This window comes from Rana temporaria, chromosome 9 (genome assembly GCF_905171775.1).
Source record: "Rana temporaria chromosome 9, aRanTem1.1, whole genome shotgun sequence".
NCBI lineage: Eukaryota > Metazoa > Chordata > Amphibia > Anura > Ranidae > Rana > Rana temporaria.
The window spans coordinates 7,761,007-7,783,473 of NC_053497.1; the positions used below are offsets into that span (position 1 = coordinate 7,761,007).

At 46.1% G+C, this 22,467-nt stretch overlaps 1 protein-coding gene across 2 annotated transcripts in view; it reads left to right on the forward strand.

The window, feature by feature from the left end:
* The window catches only part of ASTN2 (astrotactin 2), a 394,891-nt gene that overhangs the window by 271,334 nt on the left and 101,090 nt on the right, over positions 1-22,467 (forward strand). For both annotated transcript variants that reach the window (XM_040322749.1, XM_040322750.1), the window contains 3 exons: positions 4,396-4,546; positions 9,871-10,037; positions 13,193-13,381. In XM_040322749.1, the coding sequence (XP_040178683.1) occupies positions 4,396-4,546; positions 9,871-10,037; positions 13,193-13,381 (507 nt within the window). The remainder of the gene's footprint in view (positions 1-4,395; positions 4,547-9,870; positions 10,038-13,192; positions 13,382-22,467) is intronic.

Sequence of the window (22,467 nt, forward strand, 5' to 3'; positions counted from 1 at the left end):
AAACATAACGGGCCAGATCCACAAAAACGGGCGTATATTTAGGCGGGCTTAGCGCATCTCATATGCGCTACGCCGCCGTAACTCAGAGTGGCTCGTAGGGTACCCACAAAGAACTTGCTCCCATATGTGCGCCGGCGTAACGTAAATCGGCCGGCGTAAGCCCGCGTAATTCAAAGTAGGCTTGGAGTGGACGTGTTGAATGGTAATCTGGTATGACCCCACGTAATTGACGTTTTTTACGAACGGCTATGACTATTTGCGACTATTTGCGATGTGATTTCGCGCATGCGCCATCCGTGGACGTATCCCAGTGCGCATGCGCGAAATCACGTCGCAAATAGTCGCAAATAGTCATAGCCATTCGTAAAAAGTGTCAATTACGTGGGGTCATACCAGATTACCAAATCACGTCGCAAATAGTCAATGCTTTCGACGTGAACGTAACTTACGCAAAGCCCTATTCGCAAACGATTTACGCAAACAACGTAAACTACGGAAAATTCTACGCTGTCCCGACGTCCATACCTAACATTGCGTACACCTCATAGAGGCAGGGGTACTGTTACGCCGAAAAAAGCCTTACGTAAACGATGTAAAAAAATTCGCCGGGCGGACGTACATTTGAGAATCGGCGTATCTAGCTAATTTGCATACTCTACGCGGAAATCAACGGAAACGCCACCTAGCGGCCAGCGTAAATATGCACCTAAGATCCGACGGCATACTAAGACGTACGTGAGTCGGATCTAGCCCACATTCAGGCGTATCTTATTTTGTGGATACAAAACAAAGATACGACGGCGCATCGTAGAACTTACGCGGCGTATCAATAGATACGCATGGGCGTCCACTCCATAGGGCAAGGGGGGGCAATTGACCCCCCCTGGAAAATCGAGAAGGTGTTGAAGAGTTTTGCGGCCGCGGGCTGTCTGAGCGGTCCCGGGCCGGATGTCATACAGACACAGCGAGCAGAGTGAAGCCGCCTCCCCCTCCAGTGTTTATGTGTACACAGGGGGAGGGAACCTGCTGTGACCCAGCCATGCTGATGGCTGATCTGAGGTACTGAATGGGATGGGGGGAAGGGAGGTCCATCTGTGCTGAAAGGGGGGTTTGTGCTGAATGGGCGTCCATCTGTGCTGAAGGGGGGGTCTGTGCTGAATGGGGGGCTGTGCTGAAGGGGGGGTCCATCTGTGCTGAATGAAGGGGTCTGTGCAGAATGGGGGGGTCTGTACTCAATGGAGGGGTCTGTGCTGAAGGTGGGGTCTGTGCTGAAGGGGGGTCTGTACATTCTCTAGGCTATATTTATATGGGCATGGAGTGAAGCTGAATTATCTCAATAGCTATTTCACACTGCCAACTGGCCGCGTTATCGGTAAAGCGCCGCTTTACCATCATTTTAGCTGCGCTATTCGGCCGCTAGTGGGGCGCTTTTAACCCCTGCTAGCGTTTGACGAAAGGGTTAAATGTGTGTTACCATTGGTAAGCGCCATTACACCCCCCCTTTTTTCATATGATCTTCGGTGTGTGAGTACCTTCTGGTAGTGGCAGCTGCTTTTAAAAGTATTTTACTTAGTATTTTACTTTATTTTATTTTATTACTTTATCTGATTATTTGTTATAGAGTTTTAGTGCCCTTGATTAGTTTGGTTTTGCGCATTAGTTACCCCCATTTACATAAATGTGTATCACCACTGCGGAAGCGCCCCCCCTCTGAAAAAATTTCAGCGGACGCCCATGTAGATACGCCGCCGCAAGTTCTTTGTGGATCTGGCCCAACATCAATTTTAATTGCATGCTACGGTCTGCTCTTCTTGACAATAACCTAACCCGGCCATTCTCAACCGTTTTACCCAAGAAACATTTTTCAGGTCTCAGAGAACCCCTACTAAAAATCAGAGGGTCACTGGGCAAAATGTCACTTACAATGGGCGGTCATTGGGAAAACACTAGTGGTGGTCAAAATGCCAACCTAACAGACAGCTAAGAAGATCATTGATGTCCTGTCATTGGAAAGTGGAGTTAGATGAGGGGTCTTCAAACTATGACCCTCAAGTTGTTCAGGAACTACAATTCCCATCATAACTAGTCATGTCTGTGAATGTCAGAGTTTTACAATGCCTCATGGGACGTGTAGTTCCGCAACAGCTGGAGTGTCGTAGTTTGAGGATCCCTGAGTTAGATAGATCGAGAATCGGCGGCGGTGCGTCCATAAGGGGTGCATGGGCGTCGCCCCCTCTCTCCTGCCACCTCTCTATCGCCATAAATAGTTCATAGATGGTCGGGCGCTGGGCACCTGAATTACAGTGGCGGTTTATTTTTTGGAGGCACCTGATTAGAGCCGTAGGCCGTAGGCTCTAATAGGCGTCCAAAAAGGTGAACGGCGGGCGCCGTGCTGGGCGCTCGCTTTTTACTCAGCGTTGTGTTGGGAAAGCAAATTAATATTCGCATTCCTAACACTGAACCGCCTCTCAGCCAATCAGGTGCTCGGGTCTGTTATCTGTCACCTGATTGGCTGTAACGACAGGCGCTGTGATTGGATGCCGCCTATCAGGCGTCCAATCACAGCAGAAGACGGGAAGAGAGGATGGGAGATAGGCATCCAATCACAGCAGAGGATGGGAAGAGAGGACGGGAGAAGACATTGAGGAGCGTGGAGGACATCGCCGTGACCCGCTGCCCCACCGAGACAAGGTAAGTGCTAGGCGAGAGATGCAAACGGGCAAAATTTGATGGGCACACTGGCAGCAGTTGATGGGGCACAGTAGCGGCAGTTGATGGGCACACTGACAGCAGTTGATGGGCACAGTAGCGGCAGTTGATGGGCACAGTAGCAGCAATTGATGGGCACAGTAGCGGCAGTTGATGGGCACAGTAGCAGCAATTGATGGGCACAAAAGCAGCAATTGATGGGCACAGTGTAAGCAATTGATGGGCACAGTGTCAGCAATTGATGGGCACAGTGGTGGCAATTGATGGGCTCAGTGTCAGCAATTGATGGGCACAGTAGCGGCAGTTGATGGGCACAGTGTCAGCAATTAATGGGCACAGTGTCAGCAATTGATGGGCACAGTGGTGGCAATTGATGGGCTCAGTGTCAGCAATTGATGGACACAATGGCGGCAATTTATGGGTACAGAATGGCACCCTATCACACCTCTTCGATGCAAAAAATGGCACCCCATCACACCTCTCTAATGGACAGAAAGAAACCCCATCGATCCTTTTCAGTGCCCAAAATTGCAGCACAATTACTAGAAACTGTAAAAAAAATATATGAAAAAATTGATATATACATTTCTTACAAATGCACCACTAATCAGCCCATGTGTGAACTCCATAGGTCTCCTCGGCATTCATAATGTTCAGGGAAGTTTATAAGGGTCTAAAAAAAAGCCCATTGGTGGTCCGATTGGCGGAGATGCCCGTTGTCATATGTCTCACCGCAGTTTTACAGACGGGAAAACCTCTGGTGTGTACACAGGGAAAGTGACCGAGCAGGTTCTCGGTTTTCCCCCCGGGATTCCCGGCTGACTTTTTACCACCGAGAATCCCGATAGTGTGTACGGGGCATCAGGGCTCTCCTGACTATCCCTTTTTCTTTCAATGGACAGTAATGCCTCGTACACACAGCCAGATTTCTCATTGGGAAAACTGCCATGACAGCTTTTGGCCGGGAAAACTGGCCGTGTGTATGCTCCATGGCATTTTCCCCCCGACAGGAAAACCGCCGGGAATCCCGGTGGGAAAAATGAGGACATGTTTTCTTTTTTCCTGTCGGGATTCCCGGTGGTCTTTTTCCCGGCAGTTTTCCTATGGCAAACACTGCGGTGGAGCATACACACAGCCAAAGCTCTCATGGCAGTTTTCCTTCCAGGAAAACTGTCCGTGTGTAGGGGGAAAAAAGCTGCAGAGCAGGTTCTCGGTTTTCCCACTGGTTTTCCCGACTTTTTACCGCCGGGAAAAACGATCGTTTGTAAAAGGCAACAGAGTTTGCAGGCGAAAACCCCTTTGGGATCGAACTCTTTGGACCTTTTTGTGACCACCATACCCTAAATGTAATTTTCAGGGTGTTTAAAATGCCAGGGTGTCCCTCACCACTCTATGTTTCTATCCTCCAACTCCTACGTCAGGTAGGGGTCAGCAGATGGAACCACTATGCATGGTGGGATACCCATCTAAGGCATCTGGCACTCCCAGAAAACTGAAGCTGCAGAACAAGTCACTGTAGAGGTGAGTATAATATCTCTTCCACTAGAGAAGGAATTGTCATGTGACATGCAGGTAATCTTTAGGAAAACTTTAAAGGATTCAAAGAAATGTATTTTGTGTTTATGCTTATTATTTTAGTTACCATTTTACTTGATAACTGTAATTGTACTTTTCTCCAATCTGCAGGCAAGAAGCCCTTTTGGCAACCCACTTTGAAACAGTTGATGACCTGCTCTCTTCCTTTGGACCGGTTCGTGATTGCTCGTTCAGCAATGGAGGCTGTTCACGGAATTTCAAGTGCGTCTCGGAGCGTAAAGTGGACACCACTGGATGTGTGGTTAGTAGTAAAAGAAAATGAAAAGATACATGATTCCTACCGAATTTTGCCTATCTAAGTGACTTGAAAACCCAACCAGCCATGGTTAACATGAGGTTACTGAAAGTCTTGAGAAAGGAGAACATTAATTATGGCATGTAAATAAGTCCCTAGCAACTATTGATTGTCCGAGGCAATGCCCAGCCACATAAACAAAGGGTCGGGAATAGTGATGACATCAAGGGGACCCCCCCTGGTAAGAAATCACACTCTATATTTAGGGCATGTGGCCTGGTTTCCGGCATGAGCCCCCTTTTCCTTAGCCAGCCAGACTGCATGCTCATTTAAAATGTCTGGTATATATTTTAAAGTAGGACCCCAACAAGTTTTTTTGGGGGGATCCCTTATAAAATATCACCTCCCACTTATTTCAATGGGGTTCAGGATCGGCAATCAAACTTATTTGAATTTCACTAGACCTTGCTCTAACTCAATCCAGGTCAGTTGATTAGCCACAGCTTATGGAACCCCTAGCAACGTCTGGAAGAACCTTAGGGTCCCACTGAACCTTAGTTGGGAATGTCTGGTGTAGACAGGTGAAAGTGAAACAGGATTACATTCTTATGTAAAAGGGGACCCCCCTGGCAAGGCAACCTTTTTCTTAGCCGGCCAGACTGCATGCTCGGATTAAAGGTCTGGCGTGGAGTTTTAGTAGGTCCCCAACAAGGTTTTTTGGGGGGGGATCCCTCTTAAAATCTGTACTGGTATCGGCTTCCGTTTATTTCAATGGGGTTCAGGATCGGCAACAAAACTTCTTTGAATTTCACCAAACCTTGCTCCAACCAAATCCAGGTCAGTTGACCTGCCACAGCCTAAGAAACCCCTAGCAACCTCTGGAATAACCTTATGGTCCCACAGAACCTTGGTTGGGAATGTCTGATGTAAACAGGTGAAAGTGAAACAGGATTACATTCTTATGTAAAAGGGGACCCCCTCCCTGGCAAGGCAACTCCCTAAATATTTACAGCATGTGGCCAAGTATGGTTCAGGCATGAGCTCCCTTTAACTTGGCCAGCCAGACTGCATGCTCAGACTAAAGGTCTGGTATGGACTTTTAGTAGGCCCCCAACAATGTTTTTGGGGGAGGATCCCTCTTAAAATCCACACCGGTATCGGCTCCTGTTTATTTCAATGGGGTTTAGGATCGGCAACTAAACTTCTTTGAATTTCACCAAACTCTGCTCAAACCGGATCCAGGTCAGTTGATCAGCCACAGCTTAAGAAACCCCTAGCAACCTCTGGAAGAACGTTATGATCCCACGGAACCTTGGTTGGGAATGTCTGATGTAAACAGGTGAAAGTGAAACAGGATTACATTCTTATGTAAAATGGGACCCCTCTGGCAAGGCACCTCCCTATATTTAGGGAAAGGGAGTTACCACTCCAGGTGGGTATGCTTATACAGTCAGTGTCTTCTCAGGAGATCAAGGGTGCCGGCAATGCACGAAGCAAGTGATAGAGGAGATGAATGGACAGCCGCACTCCAAAAAAAAGTGATGGTTGTCTGTATTGGTAAAAAGGATAAAAATGGCACTACAAATAACAGCAACAATTGGGATAACAGCCTACGTGTTTCACACTATTGGTTAGTGCTAATCATGGCTAGCATATGAAAAAGAGCAATTCAAATATATACAATCTTTCAAAAAACATGTGATCAGCATTGACCACTGGTGGATTGAGACTAATCAATGAATGGAATTCCCAGTGATAAATCAATGATTGATACCACATGTGTACATAGATTTGTCTTGAAAAATTAACTCAACGCAAACATCAAATCCGTAAATGTGTACATTTGTTTTATTATACAGATGTCGATGTTTAGGGAATGTGGCCTGGTTCAGGCATGAGCCCCCTTTTTCTTAGCCAGTCAGACTCCGTGCTTGGATTAAAGTTCTGATATAGATTTTTAGTAGGACACCAACAAGTTTTTTGGGGGATCCATTTAAAAAAAAGCCATACCAGATTTGGCTCCCGTATATTTGACTGGGGTTCAGGATCAGCAACTAAACTTCTTTGAATTTCACCAAACTCTGCTCAAACCAAATCCAGATCAGTTGATCAGCCGCAGCTTAAGGAAACCCTAGCAACCTCTGGAAGAACCTCAGGGTCCCACAGAACCTTGGTTAGGAATGTCTGATGTAGAAAGATGAAAGTAAAACAAGATTACATTCTTATGTAAAAGGGGAGCTCCCTCTATATATTAAAGGGATGTGGCCTGGTTCAGGCATGAGCCCCTTTAACTTAGCCAGCCAGACTGCATGCTTGGAATAAAGGTCCGGTATGGATTTTTAGTAGGTCACAACAAGGTTTTTGGGGAATGCCTTCTAAAATCCATACAGGTATCGGCTCCTGTTTATTCCAATGGGGTTCAGGATCGGCAACCAAACATCTTTGAATTTCATCAAACTCTGCTCAAACCAAATCTAGCTCAGTTGATCAGCCACAGGTTAAGGAACCCCTAGCAACCTCTGGAAGAACCTTAGGTTTCAACTGAACCTTGGTTGGGAATGTCTGGTGTAGACAGGTGAAAGTGAAACAGGATTACATTTTTATGTAAAAGGGGACCCCCCTGGCAAAGCACCTTCCTCTATATTTAGGGCATGTGGCCTGATTCAGGCATGAGCCCCCTTTTTCAGACTCCATGCTTGGATTAAAGGTGTGATATAGATTTTTAGTAGGACACCAACAAGTTTTTTGGGGGGATCCCTTAAAAAATCATTACCAGATTCGGCTCCTGTATATTTGACTGGGGTTCAGGATCAGCAACCAAACTTCTTTGAATTTCAACTCTGCTCAAAGGGAATCCAGCCACAGCTTAAGGAAACCCTAGAAACCTCTGGAAGAACCTTAGGGTCCCACAGAACCTTGGTTAGGAATGTCTGATGTAGAAAGATGAAAGTAAAACAACATTACATTCTTATGTAAAAGGGGACCTCCCTCTATATATTAAGGGGATGTGGCCTGGTTCAGGCATGAGCCCCTTTAACTTAGCCAGCGAGACTGCATGCTCGGCTTAAAGGCCCAGGAAGGACTTTTAGTAGGTAACCAACAAGGTTTTTGGAGAACCCCTCTTAAAAACCATACAGGTATCGGCTTCCAGTTTATTCCAATGGGGTTCAGGATCAGCAACCAAACTTTCACCGAACCCGGATCAAACCGAATCCAGATCAGTTGATCAGCCACAGCTTAAGGAACCCCTAGTAACCTCTGGAAGAACCTCAGGGTCCCACAGAACCTTGGTTGGGAATGTCTGATGTAGACAGTTGAAAGTGAACACGGGATTACATTCTTATGTAAAATGTAACAAAAAAAACAAAACAGCAGCCAAACAACCAAAAAGAAAAAACAATCATAAGATGGCGACCAAGAGGTTACCGAAAGCCTTGAAAATGGAACATATTAATTAAGGCAAGTACAAGAAAGGTTCAATTATGTGTCCTTCGATGGCCTTTTTCAATTCTATATTTAAAAATAAAAAATAAACCAAGAGCGTTATTATAAGAACGAGGGATCACAATGAAGGGCGTATTGGTGATGCAATTAATTCTTCAAGGATAACATTAAAATGTACATTACTATCAAAGCCTCGGGCTCCTCGGCGTCTCTTCTGGGGAAGTGTCTTGTCAACCCGTACAGGAAAACAAAACGCATTAATCAATATCAGACCACCTTCTTTTAAGTAAAATTCCTTTTTACGTACCATGAAGGTCTTACTCTACAGCAAAAAATAATACACTAATGCAGTAGAAAAATAATGGAATTGCCCTCAGCAGGCAGTGGTTGGTTGTAATAGACCATTATCAGCCAGAATTCTATTAAAAACGGAACTTCCAGTAAACAGCGACTCAATGCAAGAATTGGAGAAGTTGTATCTGCCAAAGTATTTGTATTTCTGCCCATCGAGATCTAAGATTTGTAGGGGGCCCCATCACACAACATAGCCATGTAGGTGACACCCAGGCGCAAACTGACAACTCATGGGGCCCCCGGGGCAATAGGAAGATTATGGGGCCCCCGGGCAATAGGAGATTATGGGGCCTCCGGGCAATAGATTATGGGGCCACACAGTATACACACACATACATACAGTATACATACACAGTTATGGGCCCCTGGGCTAAGTAATGCTTTTTGGCCCCTACAATGATGACAGTGCAGGTAAACAGACATTAAGTAGGTAGGACACAGCCTGCCTCCCCTTTGCATCTATCACTCTCAGTGCCATCATGGGGCCCCCAATTTCAGGGCAGTCATTGGTATCAGTGGGAGGAATAGTGTCCCATTATTGGCACCAATGGGAGAAATAGTGTCCCATCATTGGTGTCAGTGGGAGGAATAGTGTCCTATCATTGGTATCAGTGGGAGGAATAGTGTCCCATCATTGGTATCAGTGGGAGGAATAGTGTCCCATCATTGGTATCAGTGGGAGGAATAGTGTCCCATCATTGGTATCAGTGGGAGGAATAGTGTCCCATCATTGGTATCAGTGGGAGGAATAGTGTCCCATCATTGGTATCAGTGGAGGGAATAGTGTCCCATCATTGGTATCAGTGGGAGGAATAGTGTCCCATCATTGGTATCAGTGGGAGGAATAGTGTCCCATCATTGGTATCAGTGGAGGGAATAGTGTCCCATCATTGGTATCAGTGGAAGGAATAGTGTCCCATCATTGGTATCAGTGGGAGGAATAGTGTCCTATCATTGGTATCAGTGGGAGGAATAGTGTCCCATCATTGGTATCAGTGGGAGGAATAGTGTCCCATCATTGGTATCAGTGGGAGGAATAGTGTCCCATCATTGGTATCAGTGGAGGGAATAGTGTCCCATCATTGGTATCAGTGGGAGGAATAGTGTCCCATCATTGGTATCAGTGGGAGGAATAGTGTCCCTTCATTGGTATAAGTGGGAGGAATAGTGTCCCATCATTGGTATCAGTGGTAGGAACACTGCTCCTAGGGTTGGATAAAGACATGCTAAGGGTCCCATGTGGCCCAGTTTGGAGACCACTGCATGGTATATGGCTTGGGGGGGTTGCAATACAATCTTATTAAAATCTTGAGGTTTATTGGTTAAATGACGACTTTTTTTAAATAGCAATAAAACCTCACAGGGGTTCAATTCCACATTTCTCCATCCAAAGTTTTGGCTTTCAATACACTTTGAATCCTGACCTGTAGGTCCTGAAAGTAGAATAAAGCCTCTGCAAAGTGCTATTTTTCTATCATCACTTCACAACGTGTTACTTTACCATTTAGATTTGTTTTTCTCCCTCTTTTTAGTGTCCTGCAGGTCTGAAGCCGATGAAGGATGGAAGCGGCTGCTATGAATACAGCAAAGGAATCGACTGTTCAGACGGGACTAATGGAGGCTGCGAACAATTATGTCTCCAGCAGATGATTTCCCTCCCCAATAATCCCAGCGAGAGCGCCATATACATGTTTTGCGGGTGAGAGGAGAGTTTTTTTCTCTTTTTTCATTTTTTTTTATAAGACATATATATATAAATAAATGATTTAAAAAAATGTTTTTATAAAATATATCTAAAAAAATGTTTTTAAAGTATTTTTTTTCTTTGTTTATAAGATCTATCTATCTATCTATCTATCTATCTATCTATCTATCTATCTATCTATCTATCTATCTATCTATCTATATATATATATATACAGTATATATACAGGGTTTGACAAATTTGCTTGGAATCTAGCCAGCTAAAAAAGTTAGGAGCCAGAAAACGCGCCCCGTCCCGACGAGCTTACGCGCAGAAGCGAACACATACGTGAGTAGCGCCCGCATATGTAAACGGTGTTCAAACCACACATGTGAGGTATCGCCGCGATTGGTAGAGTGAGAGCAATAATTCTAGCCCTAGACCTCCTCTGTAACTTAAAACATGCAACCTGTAGAGTTTTTTAAACGTCGTCTATGAAGATTTTAAAGGGTAAAAGTTTGTCACAAGCGGACGCAATTTTAAAGCGTGATATGTTGGGTATGAATTTACTCGGCGTAACATTATCTTTCATAATATAAAAAAAATGGGGATAACTTTACTGTTGTCTTATTTTTTAATTAAAAAAAGTGTAATTTTTTCCCAAAACAGTGCGCTTGTAAGACCGCTGCTCAAATACGGTGTGACAGAAAGTATTGCAACGAACGCCATTTTATTCTCTAGGGTGTTAGGATAAAAAATATATATAATGTTTGGGGGTTCTAATTAGAGGGAAGAAGATGGCAGTGAAAAATAGTGAAAAAATGACATTAGAATTGCTGTTTAACTTGTAATACCAACAGCCACCACCGGACGGCCCACCTTCCAAGCCAAGTCGCCAGGAAGCTATTTCTAATCGCCATGGCGACCTGGCGACCGGGATTTGTCGAGCCCTGGATATATATATATATATAAAAAGTTATATTTGTATATAATATTAAAAAAAATTCTCATTGGTTAGGGACTACACAAGCCAAGAGATACCAGGGTGGATTTTTTTTTTTCTTTTTTAACTTTTGTTAAAACCAAGTTTTTTTTTTGTTTTTTTTATAAGATATATATATATATATATATATATATATATATATATATATATATATATATATATATATATATATATAAATTAAAACATTTATTTTACCTTTTTTTTAATAAGATATATATATGAATATTTAAAAAAGGGTATTTTTATATAAGATATCTATCGCCAGGAGGCTATTTCTAATCACCATGGCGACCGCAATTTGTCGAGCCCTGGATATATATATATATATATATATATATATATATATATATAAAAGTGTGTGTGTGTATATATATATATATATATATATATATATATATATATATATAAAAGTTATATTTGTATATAATATTATATATAATAATGGGGAAGATCAGGGGACCCTGCAGAAGACATGGTAGCCCTGTAGTTGATGAGGTTTCTGAAGTGGGGGGAACAACAGTGGGGAATGGGGTCTCTAGATTGGGCAAGGATAGGGTGACCGCGTGTCCCGGATTGCCCGGGATAGTCCCACATTTTTCAGGTCTGTCCCGGGCACATTCCTTCCAGGACAATATAGTGTTTCCCGGAATGAAACTGACACAGGCACCCCCAGGCCCCCCCCCCAGGCCAATCGGATGCCACTTAAAAAAGGCCGCCACATCACCGCTTTACTCACTGACAGTACTTGTCCTGGACGGGAATGCCTGGAGGAGCACAGTCTCCGCCCAATGCTTGTGATTGGAGAAATCATAAATCCCGCCTCTTGCGTCCAATCGCTGTGCTGTGATTCGTTACAGCACAAGCTGATTTTTGGGAAGGGAGGGTGTCCCCGAATGGTAGTTTGGAAATGTGGTCACCCTAGGCTAGGAGTTTGCAGGGGCTATGTGGAAGACTGGAGGGCATTGCAAGGTCTAGGGAGCACTGTGGGACACTGCTGGAGAAAATATGGGGGATGGATGCTCTGCAGCCAGCTAAGAAGCACTGCAGGGGGCTAAGGGTCACTGTGGGAAGTTGTTAGGGATTTTAGGGGGCCTCTGGGGGAGGTGAGGGGATTCTGCATGAGACTTGGTGGCCCTATAGGGGATGAGGTTTCTGGAGGGGGGACAACAGTGGGGGATGGGGTCTCCAGATTGGGCTAGGGATTTGCAGGGGCAATGTGGAAGACCGGAGGGCATTGAAAGGGCTATGGGCACTGTGAGACACTGCTGGATAAACTATGAGCGACTGGAGGCTCTGCAGCCAGCTAGGGGGCAGTGCAAGGGGGGCTCCCTGGGAGCCCTGATGTAAAGAAGGGGCTCTCTGGGGACCCTGGTGTATGGGGAGGCTCTCTGGGGACCCTGATGTATGGGGAGGCTCTCTGGGGACCCTGATGTATGGGGAGAGGCTCTCTGGGGACCCTGATGTATGGTGGAGCCTCTATAGGGACCCTGATGTAAGGGGGGGGGGCTCTCTGGGGACCCTGTTGTAAGGGGATGCTCTCTGGGGACCCTGATGTATGGGGAGGCTCTCTGGGGACCCTGATGTAAGGGGATGCTCTCTGGGGACCCTGATGTATGGGGAGGCTTAGTGGGCACCCTGATGTATGGGGGATGCTCTCTGGGGACACTGATGTAAGGGGGAGGCTCTCTGGGAACACTGATGTAAGAGGGAGGCTCTATGGGGACTCTGATGCATGGGGAGGCTCTATGGGGACCCTGATGTATGAGGAGTTTCTCTGGGAACCCTGATATAAGGGGGAGGTTCTCTGGGGACACTGATGTATGAGGAGTTTCTCTGGGGACACTGATGTAAGAGGGAGGCTCTCTGGGGACACTGATGTAAGATGGAGGCTCTATGGGGACCCTGATGTATGGGGAGTTTCTCTGGGAACCCTGATGTAAGGGGGAGGCTCTCTGGGGACACTGATGTAAGATGGAGGCTCTATGGGGACCCTGATGTATGGGCAGACAGTGCAAGGGCCTAAGGGGCACTATGGTAAGTACTGTACAGGTATTGAAAAACACAGGAACACCAAGGGGTGTATTTGTAAAAGCAAATTGCTATGTAGACATTTGTATGTAGCTCTCTATGTGTATATTTAATGACATAGCCTTTGTTTTTTCCCTAGCTGCGTTGAAGAATACCGATTGGCCATCGATGGCAGATCTTGCATATTGGTATCGGACATGTGTGAAGGGGCCAGATGTTTACGACCAGAAAGTCACCTGAACAACACACTGTTTGGGGAGATGCTTCATGGATTTGACAACAAGACCCAAAGAGTCAACCAAGGTCAAGTTTTCCAGATGAGTTTCAGGTGAGACCGATGAAGTGACAATGGTGACTTGCTTGTTTCTTTTATCATCACCTTCTTCCTGAGGACTGAGAGCAGCCAAGTTCTCAAAGCTAGCATGGGTGGGTGTACCTCCCTGTACCATTTTCTGCCCTCTGGCTCTGACTGCCCGTGGTTGGAGTGTGCGCTGCACGGCACATGAATGGTCAATTGGTCGCTTTCTAGGAGATAGAAGATAGTTGCACATACATGGTGTGCTTTTTATGTGAGCTCTGGGCAAATGGATATGAAGGTGGGCACGTTGAAGCACAGTCCGACAACAGTTGCTGTCAGAGCTGAAACAAAGCTACGGCCTGCTGGTTGTCAGCCACTGATCTGGAGCATGCATGCTGTCAGGGGGTGTCCTCCCTACCACTGCACCCCGGAGCAGCTGCCCCTCTCGTCCACCCCTATTCCCAGCACTGGCTTTGCTGGTGGAATGTCCATCAGCATCCTTGTGTCAAATGCAGGGCTATGGGTTGTATCAGCCACTGATCTGGAGCATGCATGCCGCAAAGGGGTGTCCTCCATACCTATATGCCCATAGCAGCTGCCCCTCCTGCCCAATCCTTGTCCCGGCTGTGGCTTTGGCAGTGGACTGTCCACCAGCATCCTTATGTCAAATGCAGGGCTATGGGTTGTGTCAACCACTGATCTGGAGCATGCATGCCGCAAAGGGGTGTCCTCCCTACCACTGTGCCCGGAGCAGCTGCCCAATCCTTGTCCTGGCTGTGGCTGTGGCAGTGGACTGTTCACCGGGCACCCTTATGTTTAGTGCAGGGCTATGGGTTGTCAACCACTGATCTGGAGCATGCATGCTGTGAGGGGTGCCCCCCCTACCACTGAATGAATGAATGAGAAACTTATATAGCGCGACACATGCAAACTGAATCGCCTCTGGGCGCTTGATGTACTTGTCTCTTTTGATATCAAAAGAGATGAGTTTTGATCCCCCTCCTGCCCAATCCTTGTCCCGTCTGTGGCTTTGGCAGTGGACTATCCATTGGCATTCTCATATCTAATGCAGGGCAATTAGTTGTCAGCCACTGAGGTGGGTAGGAAGTGGAGCCAAGAGACAGTGCTCAGAGGTGGGTAGCGGCAGAGACGAAGGTTGGCTCAGAAAGGGGGAGTTCCTGCATCTATTCTCTAAGAAAAAAAAGCCCTGCCTAAACCTAAAGTAGACCAGTTGACCGGAGGCGGCTCTTTAATTAGGCAAATTAGGCGGAGTAACATGGAAGTCTATGGAAGGGGTGCCCGACTTTGAAAAATAGGTGCTCCCTGGCCGTAGGTTCCCCGGACAACAAATTTTGCACACTTGTAGGGGAAGAGTGACACTACATGTGTGCCCAGATTGGGGTCCAGGGGACTTACGACCGGTCAGTACTGGGCCCCCAAATTCCAGGAGATCAGGCGCAAAAAGGTGACTCGAATATAATTCCCAAAACTCGGCTTATACTCGAGTATAGGGATGAGCTTCGAGTTCGAGTCGAACGCATGTTAGACTCGAACATTGCCTGTTCGGCGAACAACGAACAATTAGGTGTTCGCGGCAAATTCGAAAAGCCGCGGAACACCCTGTTAAAGTCAATCGGAGAAATCTAAAGTGTTAATTTTAAAGGCTAATATGCAATTTATTGTCCTAAAAAGTGTTTGGGGACCTGGGTCCTGTCCCAGGAAACATGTATCAATGCAAAAAAAAGTTTTAAAAACAGACATTTTTTTAGGAGCAGTGAATTTAATAATGCTAAAAGTGAAACAATAAAAGTGTAATATTACTTTAAATTTCGTACCTGGGGGGGGGGTGTAAAGTCAGCATGTGAAAAAGCGCATGTTTCTCGTACATAGAACTGTCCCTGCACAAAGTGTCATTTCTGAAAGAAAAAAAGGCATTTAAAACCGGCTTTGCGGCTCTAATGATCTGTCGGCTCTGGCAATTCAGAGATGATTCATTCATAAAAAAATAAAAAAAAAGCCTGGGGGTCCCCCCAAATTCCATTAACATGCCCTTCAGGTCTGATATGGATATTAAGGGGAACCCCGCGGTCAATTTAAAAAAAAAATTACGTGGGGTTCCCCCCAAATATCCATACCAGAATCTTCAGGTCTGGTGTGGATTTTAAGGGGAACTCCACCCCAAATGTTTTAAAAAAATGGCGTGGAGTTCCCCCAAAAATCCACACCAGACCCTTATCACCGGACAGAGTGCGCCCCCCTCTCCTGAATCGCACCAGGCCACATGCCTGGTGGGGACAAGGGCCTCATCCCCACAACCCTTGCCCGGTGGTTGTGGGGGTCTGCGGGCGGGGGGCTTATCAGAATCTGGAAGACCCCTTTAACAAAGGGGACCCCCAGATCCTGGCCCCCCCTATGTGAATTGGTAATGGGGTACACTGTACCTCTACCATTTCATGAAGGAAGTGTAAATAGTTAAAAATAAATACACACAGACACCGTAGAAAAAAATTCCTTTATTAATAAAAAAAAAAAATCCAGCGGTGGTAATCCACTGTCGATGCGGCTCCCTGCTCCAACGTTGTCTTCTATCCAGCGATGGATGATCTCTCCGGCGACGGGTGATCAGCGGTCCGGTCCAGCGATGAGAAGATCCATCCGTCCAGAGCGCAGCAGGCGAGTTCCACTCTCCGCTGGACACAGCCCAGCGGAATGACGCGCTGGAGCTTTGACATTACTTATATAGGGGAAGCGGCCACCCGTCACGTGACTCCGCCCCCTCGTACGTCACTGGGGAAGACCGGTCTTTCCCAGTGACGTACGAGGGTGCGTCAGAGGGGGCGGGGTCACGTGACGGGTGGCCACTTCCCCTATATAAGTAATGTCAAAGCTCCAGCGCGTCATTCCGCTGGGCTGTGTCCAGCGGAGAGTGGAGCTCGCCTACTTCGCTCTGGACGGATGGATCTTCTCATCGCTGGACCGGACCGCTGATCACCCGTCGCTGGAGAGATCATCCGTCGCTGGATAGAAGACAACGTTGGAGCGGGGGGTCGCATCGACAATGGATTACCACCGCTGGATTTTTTTATTTTTATTAATAAAGGAATTTTTTTTACGGTGTCTGTGTGTATTTTTTTTAACTATTTACACTTCCTTCGTGAAATGGTAGAGGTACAGTGTACCCCATTACCAATTCACATAGGGGGGGCCAGGATCTGGGGGTCCCCTTTGTTAAAGGGGTCTTCCAGATTCTGATAAGCCCCCCGCCCGCAGACCCACACAACCACCGGGCAAGGGTTGTGGGGATGAGGCACTTGTCCCCATCAACATGGGGACATCCTCCCCATGTTGAGGGCATGTGGCCTGGTGCGGTTCAGGAGAGGGGGGGCGCACTCTGTCCCCCCCTCTTTTCTGCGGCCGGCCAGGTTAACGTGCTCAGATAAGGGTCTGGTGTGGATTTTTGGGGGAACTCCACGCCATTTTTTTTTTAAATTTGGGGTGGAGTTCCCCTTAAAATCCACACCAGACCTGAAGCGTCTGGAATGGATATTTGGGGGGAACCCCACGTCATTTTTTTTTTTAAATTGACGGCGGGGTTCCCCTTAATATCCATATCAGACCTGAAGGGCCTGTTAATAGAATTTGGGGGGACCCCCAGGCTTTTTTTTAAAAAAAAATTATGAATGAATCATCTCTGAATTGCCAGAGCCGACAATTCATTAGAGCCGCAAAGCCGGTTTTAAATGCCTTTTTTTCTTTCAGAAATGACACTTTGTGCAGGGACAGTTCTATGTACGGGAAAAATGCGCTTTTTCACATGCTGACTTTACACCCCCCAGGTACGAAATTTAAAGTAATATTACACTTTTATTGTTTCACTTTTAGCATTATTAAATTCACTGCTCCTGAAAAAACGTCAGTTTTTAAAACTTTTTTTTGCATTGATACATGTTTCCTGGGACAGGACCCAGGTCCCCAAACACTTTTTAGGACAATAACTTGCATATTAGCCTTTAAAATTAACACTTTAGATTTCAAATGCTCGAGTCCCATAGACTTTAACGGGGTTCTAAAGTTCACACGAACATTTGGTGTGTTTGCAGGTTCTGATGCGAACCGAACAGGGGGGTGTTCGGCTCATCCTTACTCGAGTATATACGGTATATAAAGTTTGGGGGGTTCTGAATAATTTTCTAGCAAAAAAATTATGATTTTTACACGAAGGAGAGAAGTGCCAGAATAGGCCTGGTATTGAGGTGGTTAAAATGGGAATTTGGGAGATATTTGCCTCTCGTTTTCCTGTCTCCAGAACATAACGTGGAGAACCTGTTGTAGATATCTGAGTTGGACGGACGGACTATATTTTCAGAACCCGGGGGCCACCGGTATGAATAGCTAATATTAATCAAATGTTTTTAGTTTCGCCGCCACCTCTGCTATTCTACTCATCCATACAGAAATAATATTCTCCGGCATACATAATTTATTAATCTGTTTGAGGACCGGGCAGCACAGCGGAGAGCCAGATAATCAGCAGAACGTAAGCGCGTGGCAAAGGCGACGCGTTTAATAAGGTCATTTTCATTCCTGTCAAGGTACCTGTCAATCTTTTTTAATAAAAACTAATAAGAGAAAAATGTTAAGGGCTGAGTATAATAAGGAACGAAGACAACTTCAGTTTTTCAAAGTATTTTCGAGATGTGAAATGAAAGTGAGAATATACAATAACGCGCGGGAGGGGATCTTGTGATCCGGCAACATTTGTAATCAACGTCAGGCAGCGGAAGAATGAGAAATATTCACAAATGTGCGCTGGGGACTTAATTGAGGTGGAATTCCAAAGTTTAAGAAAAAATAATTAATACAAATAACTTTTTTTTTTTTTAACCACTTGCTTACTGGGCACTTAAACCCCTCCCCAGATTTTCAGTTTCAGCGCTGTCACACTTTGAATGACTATTGCGCGGTCATGCAATGCTGTACCCAGGGCCGGATTCCCAACAAGGCCACTGAAGCCAGGGCTCGGGGCGGCAGTGGGCGCAGGGGCGGCGCCGGTTGTAACACACAGCGGGAGACTGCTGCTGTGTCATGGAGCTCACTGAGAAGTTTGGGCACGCTGTGATAAAAGTCCCGCCCTCCTCCTAGACCAGCTCGTGTGATAGGGGCAGTGTTCTGTCGATCACACAAGCTGGTCTACGAGGAGGGCGGGACTTTTATCACGGCGCGCCCAAACTTTTCACAGTGAGCTTCGTGACACAGCAGGAGCAGGAGATGCACTGACTGGTGAGGCTACATTGTTTGGCACATTAAGGCTGCAATGATGGTGAGGGGGGCTGTAATTATGGTGAGGGGGGCTGCAATGATGGTGAGGGGGCTGTAATGATGGTGAGGGGGCTGTAATGATGGTGAGGGGGGCTGTAATGATGGTGAAGGGGCTGTAATGATGGTGAGGGGGCTGTAATGATGGTGAGGGGGGCTGTAATGATGGTGAGGGGGCTGCAATGATGGTGAGGGAGGCTGTAATGATGGTGAGGGGGGTTGTAATGATGGTGAGGGGGGCTGTAATGATGGTGAGGAGGCTGTAATGATGGTGAGGGGGGCACGGTAAGGCTGCAATGATGATGAGGCGGCAATGATGGGCACGGTGAGGCGGCAATAATGGGCACGCGGGTTGGGGGACTTTAAGGGTTTTTTTTTGGTGGGGGCGGCATTGAAGGACCCGACCTTGGGGCGGCAAAGGGAGTAAATCCGGGCCTGGCTGTGCCCATATGAAATTTTCATCAGTTTTTTGAAAAAATAAATAAAAACTGTTTCATAGTTTGTTATAAAATTTTGAAAACAGGTAACTTTTCTCGTTTGTTAAAGTGCGCTGATGAGGGGGCACCCCCGCATGAGATTAGTCCATCTGAGGTTATTGGGAAAATGCCCCTTACATTGGTGGTGGTAAGTGGGAATAATGTCCCCATTACAGGGGTGGCCAGAATGACACCCTTGAAGTCATGCCATTGGCTCTGCCAGGTGGCGTTGGACCTAGAACTATGCCGGTACTATAAGATGGCAGGTCAGTTAGCCACAGCTCAAGGAACACCTAGCCACCCCTAGTGGAACCCAAAGGGAATAATGTCCCCATTGCAGGGGTGGCCTGAATGACACCCTTAAAGTCACGCCACTGGCTCTGCCAGGTGGCGTTGGACCTAGAACTATCCAGGTACTATAAGATGGCAGGTCAGTTAGCCACAGATCAGGGAACCCCTAGCCACCCCTGGAGAAACTCTAGGGGAAGAATGTCCCCATTACAGGGGTGGCCAGAATGACACCCTTGAAGACACGGCACTAGCTCTGCCAGGTGGCATTGGACCTAGAACTATGCAGGTACTATAAGATGGCAGGTCAGTTAGCCACAGCTAAAGGAGCCCCTAGCTGCCCCCAGAGGAACCCAAGGGGAAGAATGTCCCCATTACAGGGGTGGCCAAAATGACACCCCTTGAAATTACATCAATGACTCTGCCAAGTAGCTTTGGACCTAGAACTATGCTGGTACCACCAGATGGGAGGTCAGTTAGCCACAGTTCAAGGAACCCCTAGCTACCCCTGGAGGAACCCCCGGGAAAGAATGTCTCCATTACAGGGATGGCCAGAATGACACACTTGCTGTCATATCATTGGCTCTGGCAAGTTGCATTGGACTTAGAACTATGCAGGTACTATAAGATGGCAGGTCAGGTAGCCTTAGCCCAAGGAACCCCTAGCTGCCCCCGGAGGAACCCAAGGGAAGGAATGTCCCCATTACACGGGTGGCCCTTGACATCATGTCCCTGGCTCTGACAAGTGGCTTTGGACCTAGAACTATGCAGGTACCATAGGCGTGCGCACAGGGTGTGCCAGGTGTGCCTGGGCACACCCTAATCACCCTGTGTGGTGCACATTGTACCGAAAAATACTGCATTAAACTGGCACTAACGCACAGAAAAATACAGCATTAAAAGGCACATAACACACCAAAATATTCTACTTTAAACGTGCAGTAATGCACAGAAATATGCTGCATTAAACGTGCAGTAACACCCTGGAATATACTACGTTAAACATGCAGTAAAGCACAGAAATATACCCCCAATATTTCACCAAAGCTCCCTAATGGGGCTCCTAAAAAAAATAAAAAATAAAATAAACTACTGACACTGTCGGCCCTACTGACACCGTCCACCGCTCTGCTGACACCATCAGTATACTGTATATACACATGCACACACATGCAAATATGTTTGAGCTTTGGGGTGCACACCCTAATGCAATCGGCTGCGCACACCTACGGCAGGTACCATCAGATGGGAGGTCAGTTAGCCACAGTTTAAGGAACTATTTGTGGGAGAACAAAGGACGCCAATTTTGTTTTGGGAGCCACGTCGCACGACCGCGCAATTGTCAGTTAAAGCCGCGCAGTGCCGAATCGCAAAAAGGGGCCAGGTCCTTTACCTGCATAATGGTCCGGGTCTTAGGTGGCTAGCTGGTACCCCTTCTTTTTGCGTCCCCTTAAACTTACGGATGTGGCGATGTGAGAGCTTTTCTTCTTATTTCCTCCTGTGATTTAGTTAGGACACCCTAAATGAGTTGCATTGTACATTACGAGAGAGGCAGCCAGGGCAGCCATCAGGAATTATGGGGCCCCTTACACAGCTTCAGGCATGGGCCCCCTGAAGCAGAGAACTGGGGGGTGCTGCCACCTAAAATTGAGAAGCGGGGGGGGGGGGGGGCTGCTGCGAATTGAGAAGGGGAGGGCCCTTTACAAAAAAAAGAAGAAATAAAGAAAAATATATATAAAGAAGGGGGGTAGCCATCCGGGGCCCTGGGGACCTCTGGGCCCTTTAATAAAAAATATATATATATATATATATACACAAATTATTATTATTATTTTTTTATAAAAAAAAAATACAAAAAGGGGGGGTTGCCATTCGGGACCTCTGGGCCCTTTAATAATAATAATAATAATAATAATAATAATAATAATAATAATAATAATAATAATAAAAAGAAACCTCTGGGCCCTTTAATAAAAAAAAAATATATATATATATATATATATATATATATATATATATATATAAAAAATAAACATTTATAAATTTAAATTTATATATATATATATATAAAAAGAAAAAAAATAATATAAATTTTATTTTATTTTTTATAAAAAAAGGGGGGTTGTCATCCGGGGGCCCTGGGGATCTCCGGGCCCCCCGTACCCCTAAAAAAAATTTGTCTCTTTAATAAAAAATACAATAAAAATATATTAGAAAAAATATATTTTTTTTATAAAAAAATAAATAAAAAAAAGGGGGGTTTCCATCCGGGGACCTCCGGACCTCTAAAAAAAAAAAAATGTGTCCCTTTAATAAAATTAAAATATATTAAAAAAAATATATTTAAAAAAAAAAAAAAAGGGAGTTTCCATATGGGGCCCTATGGGCCTCCGGGCCCCTGGGGACCTCCGGACCCCTTTTTAAAGAGGATGCCATCTGGGCCCCTGGGGACCTCCTGGCCCCTTACAGGTGTACTGCCTGTAACCCCCTGATGGCGGCCCTGGAGGCAGCGCTCGTAGATAGACGGGGTCTGATGGGCGGCGCCAGAACCGACCTCTTCTCTGTCATCTCTTTTCGTTGCAAATGGAAGACGAAGCTCCTACCTCTCCTGGATCCCCGTTCTGTATTATTCTGTCTCTGGATAAGAAGGGATGGAGCAATAAAAACGACACTCAAAATTATTCCACGGCAGCTTTTTGTTTATTATTGCCGGGAGATCGCACCTCACATCCCAATAAATATCCCGTCCTCGCTGAAGCCGTAAAATACGACCTTCTAAACAACCCTCCTCTGTTTGATTCCACCGATTAATTATTGGCCCGACGTGAGAAATTTCACTCACTTGCTTTGCATTCATTTCTTTATTATTTACAGGAGCCCGCTGATAGGCAGGCTGGTTGAGCCGAACATTGAAGTGGATTTTGTATGAAAATGCAAGGTCCAGGGCCGATCCTGGGCGGGTGCGCGGGGTGCTCTGCACCCGGGCGCCGCAGGGCGCCGGCGTGTCAGACTTCTCCCGTCTCTCCTCGTGTCACA